A 20,497-nucleotide genomic window follows, 5' to 3' on the forward strand; every position below is an offset into this window, starting at 1 on the left:
AATCCAAACCTACATGGTCCTGTGTGAAAAAGTGTTTGCCCCTCCTCTTAAAACATAACTGATTTATCTCACCTGAGTTCAATTTCTCTAGCCACACCCAGGCCTGATTACTGCCACACCTGTTGGCTGGCCAAAATTACTCCAAGAGTACAGCGGCGACTCATCTAAGAGGCCACAAAAGACGCCACAACAACATCCAAAGAACTGCAGGTCTCACTTGCCTTAGTTAAGGTCAGTGTTCATGACTCTGCCATAAGAAAGAGACTGGGCTTAAATGACCTGCATGGAAGACTTCCAAGACCAAAACCACTGCTCAGCAAAAAGAACATAAAGGCTCGTGTCCGTTTGACGAGAAAACATCTTAAATGATCCCCAAGACTTTTGGGGACACTCTCTCTGTTCACACTCTGTGGACTGACAAGACAAAAGTTTAACTTTTTGGAAGGTTTGTCATTACATCTGGAGCCAAATCTGAAAGACTGAGTATCATCCCAAGAGTAAAAGTGGTGGTATTAGTGTGATGATCTGGGGCTGGTTTGCTGCTTCAGGACCTGGAAGACTTGCTGTGATAAATGGACCCATGAATTCTCCTTCTACCAAAAATCCTGAAGGAGAATGTCCGACCATCTGTTCATGACCTCAAGCTGAAGAGAACTGCAGCAGGACATTGATCCAAAACACACCAGCAAGCCCAGCTCTGAATGTCTAAGTCTAAACTAATTGAAAACTTTGGAATGATCCAGTCAAAGTCCAGACCTGAATCATTGAGATGCTGTGGCATGACCTTAAAAAGGCAGTTCATGCTGGAAAACCCTCTCAGTGTGGAGGGTTCCACCACAGCACTATAAAAGACTCGTTGCAAGTAATCACAAACACTTGACTGCAGTTGTTGCTGCTAAGGGTGAACCAACCAGTTACTGGGTTTAGAGGACAGTCACTTTTTCACACAGGGCCGTGTTGGTTTGGATTCTCTTAGTAATAAAAACCTTAATTTAAAAACTGCATTTTGTGTTTGACTCATATTTAAATTAGTTTGATGATCTGAAACATTTAAGTGTGACAAACATGCAATAAAAAAGGAAAGAAGTCAGGAAGGGGGCCAACACTTTTTCACACCACTGTACATATTTGTGTCCAAAATGGGGAAACTCTACTCTGTGCTAGTGCACAAACGCATCACAAAACACTGAAACCTTGTAGGTCCTGCTTCAAAGTTATAAATAACCCAGATAAGTACTCAGATCAAAGGGTCCCTTATGAACTGAAGGAGGGGGGTTGAGGAAAGGTTGGGGAGGTGCCAATAGAAGGGCCAACGATGATTGTAGATGCACACGCCTCCTTACAAAGGAGCTCAACAATATGAACATTAATAATGATGACAATTGTTAATAAATATAATCCAAGAAGTCTTTTTGCAAATGTAGCTTAGTCTTTCTTGTGTTTCCACTCTCCATCATTTAGCCTCGGGGTCCAAGCACAGCAGGGGTGAGACAGCAATTAGAGAGTGACTACAGTGTGGGAAGGAGGGAGGGGAGGAGATAACAAGGCAGAAGAGAGAGATTATCATGCAGGACAAAGAACGGATGATGTGGAGGGGAGGATGAAAAACCGCAAAAGAGAGGGTTAAAAAAGACGTGTATGCTACAGTTATGGCGGTGTTAAAGGAATATGGAAACATGGAGCAGAAGGGCACGAAAAAAGCGTTGGAGAGCGAGGATAGGTTAATGGCTTACAACCGGAAAAACTGAAGAATGTGTGAGACAGTAAAAGGAAGAATGGAGGACTGAGAGATCACACACGCTTCTAAAGCTGACCTCGCAGGCCTTCGAAAGCCCGGAGCGAACCGCAGGAAGACAGAGCGGGGAGAGAATGAGAGGTTTATGAAAAGAGGCGTCCGGGAATCCAGGGCATCAGCGCAGGGACTGAGGAAAATACAAGGGAGTAGGGGGGCAAGAGACAGAGAAAATTTAGAAAGCATTTAAATACCATTTCGTTGCAAGCCCCTGTGGAGGCCACATTTAAATGTGTCTCTGTGCTGAGTGGGTGCAGGATCACATAGAGAAAATAATAGATGGGATGACTTAAGGAACAAGGCTACGAGGAAGAAAAGAGGAGAAACCATGAAGTCTATTAAAGATGGAATTCAAAGGAAACGGCTTGCTTTTTTTCTCCTCCATTTCCAATCTCCCTTCTCTCCTTATGGCCCGTGTTTCAACTCGGGATAATGTCGAACAAATCAGAAAAGCAAGGATATGAATTCAAAGCATCATTCTCCCCAGTGTGAGAATGGCAGTATTTTATCTTAGCGCGTATATGAGCCCGTTAGAATACATCCGCACCATTTTCAACTTGATATGAAAATGCATTTGTAGAAAAACCTGGAAACGCGGGTTAGTGTTTGTGTAGCCTCAACAACCGGAGGTAATGTAATAAGATAAAACGCAGCCCAAATTGCGGCTGGAGCTGGTTTATCGCTCGAGGTTAACCCTTCAAGGTTAGCCGCGTCAGCGGTGAGAAATACGGCGAGTGCTTAAGCGTCGAGGCGCTGTGCAGTAATGTGATGACGAGAATGTGTGAGAAGCGAAGAGGCTGCCCAGGACTCGGGATTCTTGATTATGCATACCCCGTGACCTTGAGCTAATATTTATGCTTTGGCCTGAACTGCTTGCTCCATTTCTCCCCGTGGCCCTGAAGGAGCCCGAGAGTCAGGGAGCCGAGGGCACGGGCGAGAGAGGAGAGCAGAGGAGGCTGGAGATGAGGAGGAGTCACATGCCAGGAAGGAAACAAGCAAAAGAGAGGGAGGCGAGGACTGTGAGATGACACAGCTGACCCCGCACTGAACCTGTCTCCTATAACCGAAACGAACGAGCAGTGACTCATCCACACTGCAGTTTTTATGAGTCCAATTTTAACATGAATGCTACAGCTAATATGAATATCGCTATCAAAGCTTTCGGTCGAAAACTTTGAAATTTGCTGTGATGTTCTCCAGTGTTAAGAATGATCGTGTTGTAAATGAAGTTGCTGGCCGGGCTTCTCAGCTTTGAGCTTCAGTATTATTAGACTACATACAAGTGAAACGCAATCTGAATATGGCAACACATTTTTCCTTCCTAACTCACTGAAACACTCAAATTTCTGCTCAGTCGCATAATGTAACACGCCCTAAGCGTGGTTTATACCACTGCGAGATAAAGGCGGCATATTCTATACACGTAGCCTACGCCGGTGCCAGATATTTCTACCGCAATGCTGTGTGTTTTTTTACCAGCCGGGCTAATGTTTGTTGCTACTTCACTTTCTACATCCCGCTTCACTTTCAACAATGCTGACTGAAACTTTTGCCCAATATTTTTTGAAAATGTTTTCTTCGTTGTGTGCCCTCTATTATTGATCCAAAACAATCAATTCCAAAATTGCGAAGATGGAGAAGCAGACAGAAATACTAGTTTGGAAACACGCTACCTTCAAGCGGACCAACAATCACAGCTCTTGCGGTTTGTAGCTACATTTCTAGGTATGTGCATGTCAGGCTATGGCATTGGGGTCTGCGTAGGGAGCTGGGCTGATGCCATCGGTATGGCTTCAAATTGATGCGGAGGTAAAAATAAAGGTATAAATTGCGCATTAGTCACTCAGTTTTTCTTGACTGTCATCTTGTGCCAAGTGAGTCTGTAGGTAAATCAGCTGTATGATAAGGACAAAGTATAGGCAAAGTATATTTTGGTTGTAGTGTTGATAGACATGCTCATGATAACTGCACTACCACAATATAGACTTAGACGGACTTCAATGATCCACGAGGGAAACACTCGTAAAATAAAAAATAAGTATTACCTAGTAAAATAATATAAAGTGTATAATCAAAACATTCATTACACATGAACAAATGTACAAATTGCTTACCATCTTAGTTTAGCATGCTAATGTTAATCCTCCAGACCTCCAGATGACATCCATGTCCTCAAAAAGACACACTGGTAACACAACATAATTTGACTGTGTTGTCCAAACACTTGCAGAATAATAGTTGCATTTTATTAGACAGATTTTGTTGCCATCAGGGTCACCAAGAAACAAACAGTATTTTTGGTAGTACATTAAGTTAGAAAAAGTTCCAGGGACTTCCCGTGGCTTCGGGCCAATCTGGAACAACCAGTTAAATGCAGTACGTTCACATCTACAAATCAGCATCTTCTTCACCAGCCAGGGGCAATAATTGGCCTGAAGTCACATATACTGTATGACTTTAATTAAAAATACATCCTTTTGCATTATTTAAGATGATTTGTTTTTTCAGTTGCACACTCAGTTGCATTTTCAGTATCTTGATGACCCTGAAGGCCAAGAGCCACACATACCTTGGAAGGAGGTGAACTGTCCTCCAAGACCTGACGGTGAAGTGACAATGCTATGGTAAAATTTCAGTTAGAATGAAATCTTTGTTAGAGTTATATTAGCAAACACAGTTTGGGCTATTGCTATTTATGAAATCAAACAACATGGTTAAAAGTACTGGTGGATTGGAAAGCTGAATTCTAACAGCAGTCTCTGGGGGTTTGTTGGACTCTCCCCACATAAAATATATTTCTCTACAGTTACTTCATCTGACGTCTTGTCATAACTCATACAGTCACCACAAACAAACTGATGCGTCTCTTCTTCTTTGGGGAACGGACTCTAATTAACAGTAAGGACAGCGGTAGCTGGTGTTTGCTTTTTACTACACATATTTGGTCACAAACCAAAGTGTTGACAAGATGATGGTGAGAAATACGTTTAGCAGATTAGTGAAATCTTTTCAATTGACCCTTTGGGGATTTTAAGCATCTGCACACAAACAGCCCATCCACCAGTAGCCTGAAAAGTATTGCATGCTCCACTGCATGGACACTACCAACTACTGGCAACATGAACCAGCTGTGACATCGCCTCACATCACTTGAGTTGCACCTAAACACACTGCAAAGAGTGACGCAAACACCTTAGCATCTGTAATCACCTGTGCTTGAGTGTGAGTGTGTCGCTGTGTCAGTAGCCTCCATTCCTCATTCGAAAGGGGTTACTGCAAGGGCTATGATTAGCCAGGTAGCTAATTTTAGGATGCTGAAACAAGGTCCCAAACAGCATGACAGAAATGTTTAATCTCCGTACCAGTCTGCAACTTTAACACAGTTAACTGTGTAGTTGCAGCCAACGTTAGATGTTCTATTTCCAGTTGAGTAAAGTAGTTGCTATCTATTTTGATTGCAATGCTTGGCTGGCGGTTAAACCTCCAGACAAAATGAATGAAGCTGACTTTGCTTGTAATCAAAAAAAAAAAAAAAAAAAAAAAAATAATATATAAAATATATATATATATATATATATATATTCGACAGTTTTGCTAACACAGCCAAACACAAAGCAAGTGCAAGAACACAAGACAGAGCAAGCGAGCCAGGACTGCGTACAGCTAGAGGCACTGTGGTTTACTCCAGCCTTGTGATCAAAACATGAATGTGCTCTCACATTTATTTCTTTATTTATCCCTGCGCCACAACCTTTTCTGAGCAGCAGATAACAGCTGGAGAAAGGGAACGGACCCGGCCAGAGAGGTGAGGAGGTGCGCGGTGAGATCAAGTCAGGAGATGGGAGGCGAGGTGAAGGAAGGAGGAGGAGGAGGGGGAGAAGGAGAGGAGGAGAGCAGCGGAGGAAATAACAGAGGCGAGGGAGGGGAGGGAATCTTCCGACACACAGAGGCATGCAGGTTAATTTTTTAACACATCCCAAGAGGCACGTCAGCTCAAACACACATGCTGAGATAATTTAACCACAATGACGCTCACAGTTACTAGAGCAAACAGTGCGTAGCCTGCTGTGCTCTCCATACATCCTGTTCTGCAGTAAATGCCTATGTTAATGCATTCTGCAGCATGACAGCGCTGTATGTTATAAACTTAAATAATGTATTCAAAAGATACTCTCGCGCATTGTCTAATTATTAAATCTTAATCTCTGGCAATACGTGTTTTTTTACTCATATTTCCACAAACGCTCTGTAACACTAATGACAAAGTAATGAAGAAAAAAAAAACAATTAACAGCCTTTTTACAGGCTTTCCATCCTTTACACACACACACAAACGCACGCAGACTTTCGTTCCCAATGGCAAAAGTCATTCCTCTTGGCAGTGGCACGCGGTGGCATATATGTGGGCGATTTGCCCTTTAAATGTACAGCAGTGAGTTAAGCCTCCAGTGGCCTTTTCCGAGCTCGTTTCCCTTGGCTAAAAATATGATGTGAAGTGTACACCACCGGAGTGGAGCACTGGAGCAATAAAACACAAACAATCATCCGACCAGCCGCCACACACACACACGCGCGCGCTCCCCTCCCATACATCAGCTGGTTATGATAATCAAAAGTGGGATTTGCATACTCGGAGGCTAAAAGCACAGTTTTGTTCTGAATAATGTATTGCGGAGGAAGACAACGGTGGCGAGATGCACCGAACAGCTTATAGTGCTAAAGGAAAAGTCTAATAATGATGAATAATGAATGCTCTATTAAGAACTGTGTGAGTGGAAGGAAGTGTGTGAGTGTGACGGAGAGGGATTTTTTCGCATTCTGTCAATGTGTGTGTGTGTGTGTGTGTGTCGCCTCCAGAGACAGCCTGAATTAGATCAAACGGGAACGGGGCAACATGTGTACGCCACAACTGAATTAAAGAGGCAATCGACGCTAACCAAACTCCAATGCCGGATCAATGGCGGGTCAATGCTAAACAATTAACTGCTGCTCCTCGTGACGTATTTAAGTTCGGTCTTGCTGCAAGGCAAACAGACAGCGTGCCACTGACATTTCACTGCCAGCGCCAGGCAGAAGGGAATCCCCCCCCCCCACACACACTTGCAGCGAGAATGGGCTTGATTGAAAGTTCAGACGGAATTGTCACAGTATGAAGGTCTGTCTTCTGAAGTCACAAGTGCTGCTCTGAGGCAGACTGTCTCCTGCTTGTGTTTCTGCAGAGGGGTTTATGTTCCCGAGCCTCTGCGTGATTGGAAGGTGTTTCTGTAGTGTGCGTATGCATTGATTAGACAGGAGAGAGGGCCGGCAGAATGACAGCGCGCACATTTCCATGCGCTCGGATGCACGTGTGCGTCGACACCATTTGCATTCTCTTCATGATAGTGGTTGTTTCATGTGGTTCTAATGGTTTGTTTCCGACTAGCGGGGGTGTTTTCACATCGTGCCATTAACTGGTTTTGTGGGAATAACGTTAAGGATAATAACATCTTATTTTTATTGCTTGACTATGAAAAAGGACGGGACAAGGAACAAGTAGCTGTTACACTGCATAAAATATACTGGACACTGATCAGCCACAACATTAAAACCACTGTCAGGAGAATTGAATAACATTGAACGTCTTGTGACGATTCAATGTTCTGCTGGGAAACTTTTGGAAGTGGCATTCATTTGTCTGGATGTTAGACATGTAGCACCCACCTACACCAGACCAGACACCCCCACCCCATAGCAGTGACACTCCTTGATGGCAGCAGCCATCCCCAGCAGGATGCAGCCTGACACAGACACACACAATAACTGTTTAGGAACATCTCAAAAAAACAGCACAAGGTGTTGACCTTGCCTCCAAATTCACTAGATCCCAAACTGATCAAGTATCTGTGGGATGATCCACAGAGACCCCTCCCCTCAACCCATAGGACCCAAAGACCCCACTAACAACATCCTGTTACCAGACTCCACAGGACACCCTCAAAATAACTGTTTTGGAGGCACAAGGGAGACCTACACAATATTAGGAAGGTGGTCATAATGTCATGCTTGATCGTGTATAATCAGCAACAACAGATGGATGAATATGTGTGCACTTTTACTATTTTGTCTGTTTTTGCTCCATTTCTTAATCTTGTTAGGAAAGCGAACATCACAATTGTCATATTTTATTGTTGTTATTACCAAAACGAAAATGACAATAACTTTTACATAAATAGTTATATATTAGGGAGTGAGTGCAAATTATTAGGGCCCATTTGAGTTCTCTGGCCTGCAGCTTAAAGTGAATAACACAGACATCTGACTGTATAACGTGATCTGTCGACTAATCCGATCTGACTACAACATAATCTGATATAATTCAGCTTTATGTTTGTCATTTAGTGCCTGCTTTGGTTTTTGTGTTACATTGCTAATCACATTCATTATATGCCTGATGTTTGTACCTAGTCATATTATACCAAAGATTACTTTAATTTGAATTTTAATGCAGTCCCTTGAAATAACAACATTTTTAATATCCTATTAAAAAACAGCGCGGGACACATTCATTGAATTAATCCGGTACAATCAGTCCAGTTAGTATTAAATATTCCTGTGAAAGTCTTATTGATTTTATTCATTCGTTTGGAAACACAAAATGTAGTTGTGTCTTATTTCTGGCAAGACGTCTTTTGAAAATTGAACAGTACATAACACTGTGGAGAGTTTTGATCATTTTCAACTGTGATCAAAAACAACTACAGAGACGTAGAGAAGAAAAACACACGCCTACATTTGTCACATTCTCAAAGAAAACACAAAAACAGAACCGGTGGTTCCATAAGATCCTCATACCAACTGTAAAACATGGAAATGTTTTGGACAAGGGTTCTTTCACTGCTTCCGGGACTGGACAGCTTTTCTGGATCATATCAAAGACTGCCTGACGATAATTTGATCCGTCTGAAAGTCGAAAACGAACCAGATGTGGATCTTCTAACAGTGTAATGATCCTGAGAACACCAGCATATCCATCAAGGGAGTAGTCTAACCATGGTGTGGGGGATTTGGAACATGCATTAAAGGTAAGAAAATCCACAAACTTCTCCAAGATGAAGGAGTTTTGCATGCAAGAGTGCTCAAACAATCTCAGCAAGATGATGCCAAGGATGAGTGAGCAATTGTGCAAAACACAAAACAGAAGTTATTTGTGTGAGATGCAGTCACGCTGAGGCTAAGGGGCTTGTTCCTTTTCTTTCCAAGGAATTTGATCTTGATATTTCTGTTGAATAAGTGGTTTGTTCGAGGCCAGTATATATCCTTTATCTGGCTTTATAGACACTGCTTCGAGGAGGATCAAATGACCGGTTGTCCATTAAATGGCCATGTATATTTTATGACACAAAGACTCTCCATGGCGAGCGCTCATTTATCTTTACGACTGCACCCGTTAAACAGAAATTGCGCCGGCGTTATTTTGTAGCAGACCCGCAAAAACCAGTGTCCTCGCGCTCGTTTGTGTCTGGATTTCCATGTCGGTGTTTAATTTCTCGCTCACCTGAGGCCCAGATGGGGATCCGTTTGATTTCCAGATGGGAGTGACAGAGTAAAGACGTCCGATGATGGCGCAGCTGATCACAGCCGAACCGCAGAGATGTTGACTTTAATTATTGGTCGCTCTGTGGATGTTGGTCTGAGCTTTGTGCTGCGCTCTATTAGCCGCATCACACAACCCAGCCTGCTCTCCACTGTTTCCCCTTTCTTCAGGTCAGACGCCGCCGATACACACACACACACACACGCACGCAAACACAAACGCGCACGCACACACACACACATATTCTTAGTCACGCCTTGGCTCCTCGTCCACTCTGTGCTATTGCTGTGCCAAGTGGAGTTCAGCCAGGGCAGAAGCAGGCTTGGAGTCATTACACCTCTTTCTTTAAAGTTTCTGCGGCCAACACACACACACACACACACACACACACACACACACACTCACCTGGGAAGCCTGTTGCTAAAACTGTCACGTATGGTTAGACACACATGGACATAAACGCATACAAACACTCACTCGTCCCCTCAAGCAAAACGAATGATATCGCGGTGGCAGGTAAGCCGGCCACAAGGCATTGGTTTCATTTCAATCCGGCTCTCTGAACTCACATGGGCCCTGTCCCAAATTAATTTTCTTGCCATTTTCCCCCGATCGGCCTGTTCCCTCAGACGTTTCTCTGAATTGGTGGGCCCTGCTCCAAATCGATTGTGTGACCCTCTGCCCCCGCGTGACACTTCCTGGCTGATATGACAGTGCTGGCTCAGCCCCAGCCCCTGTGCCTCAGCCCCAGCCCCGCCGCAGAGCCTGACTAGCTGCCGGACCTTCTGGTCGTTCCACTGGCCTCTGGCTCCGTTTGAAGTCACCGAACAGAAGATGAATAGCTTTCCCCCTACGTCCTCGGGCTCGCAGAAGAGATTGTGGGATATTCTCGCACCTGCCTGCGTGCCCTTGCAAACTTTCCCTGATGTGTTCAGGGAACGGGACCCCCCTCCTTGCCAATCACAGGGCTCAGTGGTGCCCTGCATCGCCGCCGCGCGCCCGGTGGAATTACACGTGGGATGCCAGTCCATTTTTCCACTTTTTGTAATTTTTTTTCCCCCGCTTCCGTTGCCTCACCTCCATTCTGGCCTTACACAGGCGCAGTGACCACACACGCCGTGCATTCGTTGGGGGAAAACATCCACATTCATTAAGCTAATGCACGGCTAGGGGAATAAAAAAAAAACACATTTTCCTGGTGTTTGTATGATTTATTGTGCGGCAGAAATGTGAAATTGTGTATGTGGGATATTAGTTATTTAAGTGATTTAGAGGTTGGCAGAGAGCACTTTCCCTCCTCGCTTCATGATTTATGGTTATTGCAAAAATGTGAAATTGAGTATATGAGTATAAGCATATTACCTTATGATAATATAAGTAATTGAAGAGATTTAGGAGCCTGGGGAGACTGGGTGTTGCATACACAACGGACGCCAAAGAAAATGAAAATGGCCGCTTATCATGCTGGAATCGTTCTCCCAGCAGAGGTGACACGTCAGTAAATTTGGCTTTTGTGGCCAGTGCTTCATATTGTTTGGCTCTTGATGTATTTGATGGTATATCAGGGGATATGAAATGAAGGAGTTATGAGATGTCATATTATTCATTTTAAGCGCATGTGAAATATGATGATAGCCAGTTGTGTTTATATATATATATATACGGTATATATATAATAGTGTTTGGTTATTTTTGAACACTGAAAGATTCCAAAGCAGCCCCACTTCTGCAGCTCTAAAATGTCCGTAGCCATTATGCGTGGTTAAGTGCGTTCCCTTATTATACGTTCCTATTAATCTTGGAGGAACAGATAAGGGTGAGAGGTCAGCCTTAAATGGATTTGGTTTCCTTAGGCTGGGCTCTCCAGTTTCAGAATGACTCTGAGCGGCGCTTTCAATCAGGGCTGCCACCACTCACTGTGGTAATGATGGCCGGGGCTTCATTAAGAAGCTCGTTAAGTCTCCTCGTTAAGCTGCGGGGCCGTTAAGACTTTGATTGTTAATGGCTCTTCGTTAAGGAGAGTGAGGAACCAGGCTCCCGTGGTGGTCCTGACCAGCCGGGTGTTTTTGGCCAATTGGCCCCAGTTGGCCTCCCCGGAAAATGAGAGAACAGCCTGAACTCGGTGTAGGCCGAGATTTAAAGCTCTTTTCAGTAAACTTTTGTGACCCTGGCTGCAAAAAAAAAAAAAAAAAAATATGCAATTTGTTCAAACATCAAAACCGTTCAACCTACTCAGGCGCGCTAGTGATGGACCAAAGCAAATGATGATTCTGGAAAATAAAAAATCTCGACATCGCGGCCGTGATGCGGACCATTGCTGTAGATTGTAATTTGCAAGGTGTGCAGAGTGAGGTGTGTGCCAGCTTATCTAAGTGTCCCTAACAGATATACACAGAGTGCCATTTATCTGCTGTAGAAGATGATAACACACGTTTGAGCCTGTGATGAAACGACCTCTCAGATCTGCGCCGACGCCATGTATCAAAGGAACATGTCTCCCACAGAATCTGAACATGTGATTAAGAAGTCATGGACGTTGTTTCATGCGACACAGTCCTAAGGGGAAGGTTAAGTCAAAGTGTGGCGGCAGTATGGATGGGATGGATGTGGGACCAATGGTTTTTAGGCAGCTCAAAGTATGATAACACATGAGTAAATAACAGCGTTAAAGATGGTTTGATTCTTCTCAGCTCCTTCATCGGTCCTGGTGTTGTTTACCCTCTGTGCCGCACAATGCATATCCTATGGCAACCTGTCCAAATATTTGCTGTGAAAGAGAAGGATCGACTCGAGCGCTAATGGTTGGCACTGATGGGATTCATTTGAGAAAAGTTGCTCGAGCCTTTGATGAGGCGCTTTTCTCGAAATATCAAGCACTCCAGCTATTTTCACAGAAGCAAAAGACTGGTTTTCAAAGCTCCCCAGCATCGTAATCAACCTTTCTGCTAAATGCACGGCTTCAAGAGAGAAACCGAAAAAGTCATGCTTGACATTTTGATCAGGGCGTTTCTAATGAGCGCACACTTTGAGTTCAACCGGGTGTTTACGTGGATTGACATGAAAGTAGCGTATTGAGCAATATTTTGTGTGGATGCTTTAAACATGGCGTGTAAGGTATAAATATATGGATGACGAGCACATGCACAGATTTGGCAGCTCCTTCAAAAGGCTGCGTGGCTTGAATGCACGTCGTTTAAAGCGTTTCGGGTGTTTCTCGTGTCTCTCGCTTCGACGTGTGGTCACTCTCAGGAGTTCAAAGGAACGCGCGTGAAAACGCTGAGGCTACTTTGTGTTGCCTCTGATCAAAGATCACTCTCCTTCATTTCCATTACAGGGTGCACGGATGCAGAGAGAAGCCTGCGTTTGTGCGCGCCGCTCACACACAACACTCTCTAATAGCGCAGGCGAGAGTGCTTTTAGATTTTCAATTTGCAGTGTCATTAAAATAAAAATGGGAATGTTCTGAAGGTGAAGTGTTATTTAACTTTTGACTTTGTGCCGCATTGTGCGTTAAGTTTTTAGCGTCGGACTGACGGCCTGGGCCGACTGCTCGCTTAGCCATAAACAACCTTGTCATCGGCCGCGCTCGTCGTTTACCCCCCAGGAAGCCGCCTCATCCGAGCCATTTCCCCCCTTGAAAAATGGCAATCCTCGGAAGTAAATGAACATTTCGATTCACAGTATCCATTCTCATTTCATTTAGCAAATGTGCTTAGCTGTTGCCACGCAACAATGCTCTCCTGAGCTAACCCCCCGTCCCCCCATCCCCCCGTCCCCCCCGTCCCCCCGTCCCCATCTCAGTCGACTCTCTTCTCTCCATCTGAAGTCACAGTGTCACACTTTCTCGCGAGCGGAGCCTAATTTAGCGACCTTCTTTTCTTTTTGGTCACGGTTGCTATTCGATCCACGTAGGTGCCGGGGTAATGAGATTGAATCTTGATGTGCTCACTGAATCCTGCTGGCTTGTCTCTCACGTTGGAGGACAGGGGACAGTGTGGAACCTTCCCCGATATTACCTCGCCCTGCATGAGAGGACGCTGGCCGCTCGCTCCGCTGCCCCGCCGTCCCGCCAGGCGCTGATCCAATAAAACTCAACGCAGGGCTGCGATCGATCCTTCTCGTCCCACTGGCGTGCGCCCCCTCCACTCTCACTCATACACGCCTATTAGTTAGGGAGTAATTGATTGCCCTACTGTTCATTATTACTTTGATTTGGTGCTTTCATTAAATAGCCGGGCCACTGCATGCGCGCAGACTAGTAAACTCCCGCCGTCCGCAGCTGCTGGGACCTGAATAGCATTAAGTGGGGGTAGGGGTGCGTGTGTTCTGGATATCGTGTAGATTGAGGAGGTCCAAGTGCATAACTGCTCATACCGCAGCAGTAGAAAGATGAGACACGGCACCGTGGCAGGAAAGTGTGTGTGTCTGGGTGTGAGAGAAGGAGGTATTGTGTGTATTCCTTTTGTCTGCTTCTGTTTAAATTCATTATATCCTGCAGGCATGCGGAAGATAATCTGCTTGTTTTGTCTCACCGACTGTCTAGAAAAAACAAACTTAATTTCTAACCGGTGTTTACTCTTGTCTTTCTTTCCCTCTCTTCACGTTCCTGGCTGTCCTTGCTTTTCACGACCCCCCGCTTCCCCATTTCCAATCATTCCCTCCTTCCTTCCTTCCTTCCTTCCATCGTACCTGCCTTTTTTTTCTCTCTTTCGTTTCTTCCCCCCCTCTCTCTGTCCTCTCTCGCTCAGCTCCACACAGACATGGACAGGAATGATGGACGCACTAAGTATGTCCTGCGAGGCGAGGGGGCGGGCTCGGTCTTTGTGATCGACGAGAAAACGGGCAACATCCACGTCACCAAGCCGCTGGACCGCGAGGAGAAGGATGAGTACCGTCTCATTGCCACGGCTACCGACAGGCAGACCGACCGTGCCCTGGAGCCCTCGTCGCAGTTCATAATTCGCGTGCAGGACATCAACGACAACCCGCCTGTCTTTGATGAAGGCCCCTACAGCGCCATCGTGCCTGAGATGGCAAATATAGGTACTGAAACTCTTCTTTGAAGACAGTTTAGAGGGAATCTGGCCTGTGTCACCCTTCATGACATTATGAAACTGAAAAAGTATATATATGTGTGTGTTTGTATATATATATATATATATATATATATATACATATATATACTTTCAATTCAAATAGTTCATTACAGTTAATCACATAATATCCATAGTCAATAGCCCTATTTTTTAATCTGTTCTAAATATACTTTCAAGGGACATTTTTGTGAGTTTTTAATAATCTGATGATAATCAGAGGAGTAGATAAATGTGTTTGCTTTAAGCAAAAGAGTCCGACACAGTGACTGTCCAGATTATTCTCTAATTCTCCACCCCAACGTCACTGCATGCTACAAAACATGTTGTGTCTCCCTATTACTGCCTTCCACATGTTAGCATGATGGGGTTACTATGGGGTTACCACACTTCAGATTCCACATGCGTCCCATTGTGTCACTAGCCTTATGCCCGGTGCCATTTGGGTTCCATTGTGAGACAGTCCTACAACCTGTTTGTTGAAAACAAATGTAATGTTTCTCAGATGATGCGTATGACTATGTCGCTGCTACACCGGATGAATCCCGCCGTATCTTTGCCAGAGCGTAATCAATTCCCAGTAGAGCGGCTCCAGACCAACTTTCCACAACAGAAAATTTGAATCTCGATGTGCTCGCTGAGAAACTCCTTTCTCTGGAAATTGGTCTGTCTTCCAGGTTACGTTGGTGCTGCCGCGCTAAGTGCTTCGTAACAACAGAATGTGTGTGCGTTAAAAAATGAGCAGCGTTCTGCGTTAACACTTTAAAAAGCACGTTTAAGTGTGGCTGAGTTGCTGTGTAGCTTGTTGCACAAACAATGTTCTTGTTCTCGCAACTCAGGTGTTGGCTGCTGTGCCGTCGTGCGGAATGAGTCACTTGTATTACGCCAACAATGAAGCTTATAGCGGTGCAAAGACAAGTACAAATATCGGTCTCATAGATGCTTGTCTGCAACAGCACATTTGCAACACTGTTCCTGACTATCACTAATCAGTAGGTTCCTTTAGCTTAAGGTTCTCACAGACAAACAAATTCATCTGCTAAAATCCATGTAAGTTATTTTCCTACTCACTTATGTGCTCTTCTGATAATAGACAGTAAATTAAGCTATAGAACTGTGTTGCTGAATGACCATTATTGTCAGATCTGACGGCAGAGTATACATGTTATGGATGCATGTTATGAAGCATGAGGGCACTGAGGTGTATATAAATTGCACCTATGTCTTAAACTGGACACCTATTATCGTGCCTGTACTGTCGATATTGTAGAAATGGATTTTAGCCAGATTACACTGACGACAACCTGGTCTCAAAGAAATTTCTATTATATTTTTTTTATTGCTTTTTTGTATTTATATGATTATTTGCTTCGTAGCGCGTTCTACAAATCTTTTTATTCTCTTTTCTAATTTAAAAGTACCCACCTAAAACTGTACCGTAGTTTCATCGGCATGGAAAGCTGCTCAAAGCAGCTCTATAATATGATCCTCTGAACATTCTGCCATAATCTGACTTGTTCAGGTATTCCACAGCAACCCGATTTGCTGCGTCTTTCCCACAGATGTAACATGAATAGATTGCTGTCGCTGTGCCATCTGCCACCCAGGCCGCAGTGAATTGTTAGAAAGATTACTATGTTTAATCTCTTGACCAGAAGACAACACGGAGGCACCATTATTATAGCTTGACCAACTAACCTTTGCGCAAAGCCGAACACGAAGTAACATAATTACAGACCTGGACCGGCGGAGGTTTCGGGGCTGCTCTTTTGGCCGAGGGACCAAATTTAATCAGGGATCTTTGTCACATGTCACGCGCGCTCCTTTATCTCATCTTTCATGTCCTTTCTGCACCGTGACTGAGTAATGAGAGCCAAACCAAATGTTAAATAAGCTCAATGGCGGGGATAAGAATATACCTTGATATAGTGGGCTATTGAAGTTGCCCTCTGTATACAAACTAAGGCTGTAACATTTTATTGGTTCACTGTTTAATCAGAATAAAGTGGCAGCCAGTGACTGCTGTCAAGCTCCAAAATGATGGATGTCCCACTTGACCACAGCTCGGCAGCCATGTTTTATTATTTCTATCTCCCGTGGCTGAACTGTCTGAAGGCATTTTATTCAGCCGCTTTGAATTTGCAGTCCCGCGCCGTGCACAGAAAAGTCTTTTGCAAATGCAAAATAGTGAAAAACGCAAAAGAGTCATTGGCAGTAAATTAAACCAATGATGAACTCGGAGTTCATTAACTGTTCTGCTAACACCTATTATGAAAATCACTCCACTTTGGAGCCCGAACATATATTAAAAATTGTATTTCTAATAGCGTCATGTCGCCGTAGATGTCCTTGATAAGAGGTCTGACACTTGCAATATACTTTTTATAGTCATTACGAAATACTGCACCACCACTACATTACTGCCTGCCAGGATTCCATTCACACTGTATCACCATTTTGTGTACAGACCACCGCGATTGACTGCGAAGCGGGCGCTGTATGCCGGGAAAAACCTGCTGCGGTTTAGGTGCAGTGTAATGCAAGATTCAATATGTTGTAGTTTTCAGAAAACAAGTGAGTGAAGGAGGGTTTATTGAAGCTGAATCCCGTATTAAAAAAACCAAAATAGCTTCGAGGAGCTTGCAGCAGCTGATAAAGTAAAAGGGAAAAAAAAAGTAAAGAAACTTTTGATTTGATTGACTGCTCCGCTGCGCCGCCGGTTGTTGTTTGTGCCACGTATCACCGCGCCGCACTCGCAACAAAGGCGGCAGCCTGCATTGTGATGTCACTGTTTCACATTTGCATACATTTTTATCGCTTTGCTTCTCTTCTTTGTTTTTTTCCCCCCCCGATACACTGACTACTTTCCAAACGCTAACCTTAAAAGATGCCAAAAATAGATCTCACCGTGAGTGATGAGCCCAAATTACAACGGTTCGTTATTTCACATGAGAGGTTTTCTTCTGATTGGTTTGCGGAGGGTGAAGCTCGCGTGCTTTCATGCGCCAGTGTTATCTGATTCAAGAGCAGGCGACGGTGTCAGGGCTTTTCAGGTTCTGTCAGTCAAATCAGACTGAACCACACACAGCTGAAGTTTTGAGAGTGAAACTTGAAATAAATAAATAAATAAATAAAAATACGATTATATATATCGAGAGAGCTGTACTCCATAGTATCTGAAGTATGGATAGACTGACAACAATGATGCTCTTTTCACCAGCGGCCCTATGCTTGGCCTGTGGTCAGGGTTGAGATGATGATTCTTTCTTCACGTTTCAAAAGAACGACGCTCACACCAGTTTTCACTCAGCAACATTCAGTAGCATTCACAGTTTCATTTAACCGAGTCAGGCTGACATTATATTCAAAACTGGCAACGTCTTCCTCCTGGAGTGACTGCCAAATTATAACACTCAATAAAATATAATTAAGTAAAAACTGAGATTAAACCGCTCAGTCTAATGAATGACAACAGCAAGCCAGTGATGCGTATCCACATCGTATGTTAATAGGATGCCTGTTTGATTTCTTCTGTTTCCTTGTAAGGCTTTTTTTTTTTTAAGTCAAAGGCACGCCGAAAAGAGCTCTGGAAACATTTATTAATGTATGAAATCTGCCAGCGTCATTGCTGGAGAGAGCTTTGTGTCATGACTCAAAACACGTGGACGTGGGCAGTCCTGGGTGCCCTGCTCAGATTTTAATACCTAGATATAGCATCGAAAGGCCACCGGTGCTGTTCCGAGCTAAAAGCGGCTCACGATGAAGGACATTTGTCTGCTCTGAAATGTCATCGTAGGACGTATAAGTGTGCTGTACTTCCCTTTAATCTAAAACGCTCTTTAATCTCCTAAAAATGCTCCGCGCAAGAGTTTGAATCAGATATATGGCACACTCAAGCATATAAGCTCAAAAACACGCGTGATATGATTTTTCTGAAAGTTTCTCTCCGCGCCCAAATGCATTTGCCTCCACTTTTTTGTCTGCAGCGAGCAGGTAAGGCGGCTGTTCAGCTTTATTACTCTTTTTGCCATGAAATTGCATCTCTGTCTCCGCCCGCTCACACCAGACAGAGGGAATTTCATGGCTGTCGTCGGTGGATAATGTGCAGCCGCAGACACAAACACGCGGACCTCTCCGAAATCCAAAAAATCGGATGCAAATAGCGGCGCACTTTAAATGCGGAAATACGGAATGTGTGATGCGTTAGATTAATAGCTCATTTTTAATGACACTGCCACCAAAGCTGCTTGTGGGATGTATGAGGCCCTTGGTTTTCTGCTGATTAAATAGCATGTAGCCAGCACTGCCGTCACTAATTCAAAAGGCGTGCAGCTTGTAATTATGCAGAGGTCAAATTTGTGTGTTATGATAACGATAATATGGCTATCATTATTATTATGGGGAGCTCCCAGGTTATGTAATCATGTAAATGGCTTAAACAGACTGTTATTTTCATTCCAACGTTGTTGTCCATGTTACTGTACACGTAATGTATATATAAGTAGGCATATAAGCAACGTATTTAATCATTTTAGCATATGTACAGTCCAAATAGAAATATAAAAAGAGGACACTCTCTGTAGGGTTCACTTTCTGCTGCTTTGCTTACTTTCTTCGCTCTGAGCGACTTCAGTTGATACTTTGCTATTTCATTCTGCTCTCAGACTTCAGCTTGTGAATAATCCCTATAGTGTATGCACATGAAATGACTGTCACACGCGGTCACACTCCAAGTTATATCATAGGCAAGGCGACGTGAAACGGCGTTCCTGTGCCAGAAAAGGTGGATTCTTTACGCGGAATATATTCAGCGATATATTTGTGGCAGGTAATAAAAGTGTGTATCCGGGGCAAACATCTTTAAATCCATCAAAAGTCAAGCCCGGGTGCCTCAGTCGGTAAAAAATATCCAGTAAATCTCTCGCTGCAGTTTTGAAATTCCTGTTTGTGTTCCATCTGTGTGAGGGATAACGTTAGCTTCCTGAAACACAAGATACAGTTTATCAACTGAATTCATGAGAGCAGAGCCGAGTCATTCTTCCGCTGCCGAGAAACAGAGATTAGAAATAAATCAGCTATAGATACGAGAAATTATGAAAGAAAGAATTAATAGAGGATTATCCAATTATCAGCCACTGTCAAAAAAAAAAGAAAAAAGAAAAGAAAATGTCTCGATTTCATTTTCTCTTGAAAAGTGGAGACAGAGTGCATGTCACAGCCGGGGCGACCTGATATTTCTGTGACCGCGGAAAGATCATGTGCAATGTGAAGGGGTGCTCAGACCGGGGATGAAATAACAGGTGAGGGCAGAAATGCGGAGCTCCTTTGTGCTCATATTGCACTGAGATACCAGCGTGACAATGACAGGCTGAGATTGAAAGTCAAAGCATGACTGCAAAGTGCCTGTAGGAAACGGTTTGTATGTACAAAAAGTGCTCTAATCTCCATTTAAACTCCGCTCAGCCCCTTGAAAGTGGCTTCTACTTTGAGAGGCACTCTTGCCTTTTAAAGCAAGCAGAGCTGCTTTCAGTGAAACTTCTGAATTCGCCTGAAAAGCGGGTATTATTCTAAATAATTCACCCCTAAACTGGTTAGTTTAGAAAAGTTCAGCAAATTTGGCCCGAGGTCCTCGCCATCTGCTTCTTAAGGGTTTTACCCAAACATCAAGGTCCCTCTTGAGCTGAATTGCTTAGTTCAGATTAGAATAATGACCCTGCCAGCAGATCTGCTGGGGCAAGGCCCAAGGAGGGGAGGTGAGGGAGACCAGCACTATTTAGTAATCTTATCAGCTTCCTCGTGAGCGTCTGCTCCTCTCGGCAGCTCCATCTTCAGATTGAGTTGTTCAGTCAATCACGAATTCAATATTTACTTGACGATTCAATATTTACCAAGGCGCTTTGCAGCACGCGTGACCGGAGAGATAGTGTTGCGGATCCTATCAAAGGCTCGTTACACCAGACATTTAAAAGGGGAGTGCGGTGGAGACGGGGGCTGTGAGACACTAATGCAAGGTGCACTAGAACTGAGCCACTACCCCAT

General features: G+C 44.0%; 1 protein-coding gene across 1 annotated transcript in view; it reads left to right on the forward strand.

Annotated features, from left to right (window-relative positions):
* The window catches only part of LOC125010662, a 141,560-nt gene that overhangs the window by 52,488 nt on the left and 68,575 nt on the right, over positions 1–20,497 (forward strand). The window contains exon 3 of the mRNA XM_047589423.1: positions 14,114–14,408. Coding sequence (XP_047445379.1) covers positions 14,114–14,408 — 295 coding nt within the window. The remainder of the gene's footprint in view (positions 1–14,113; positions 14,409–20,497) is intronic.

The sequence above is a fragment of the Mugil cephalus genome, chromosome 7 (assembly GCF_022458985.1).
Source record: "Mugil cephalus isolate CIBA_MC_2020 chromosome 7, CIBA_Mcephalus_1.1, whole genome shotgun sequence".
Lineage (NCBI taxonomy): Eukaryota > Metazoa > Chordata > Actinopteri > Mugiliformes > Mugilidae > Mugil > Mugil cephalus.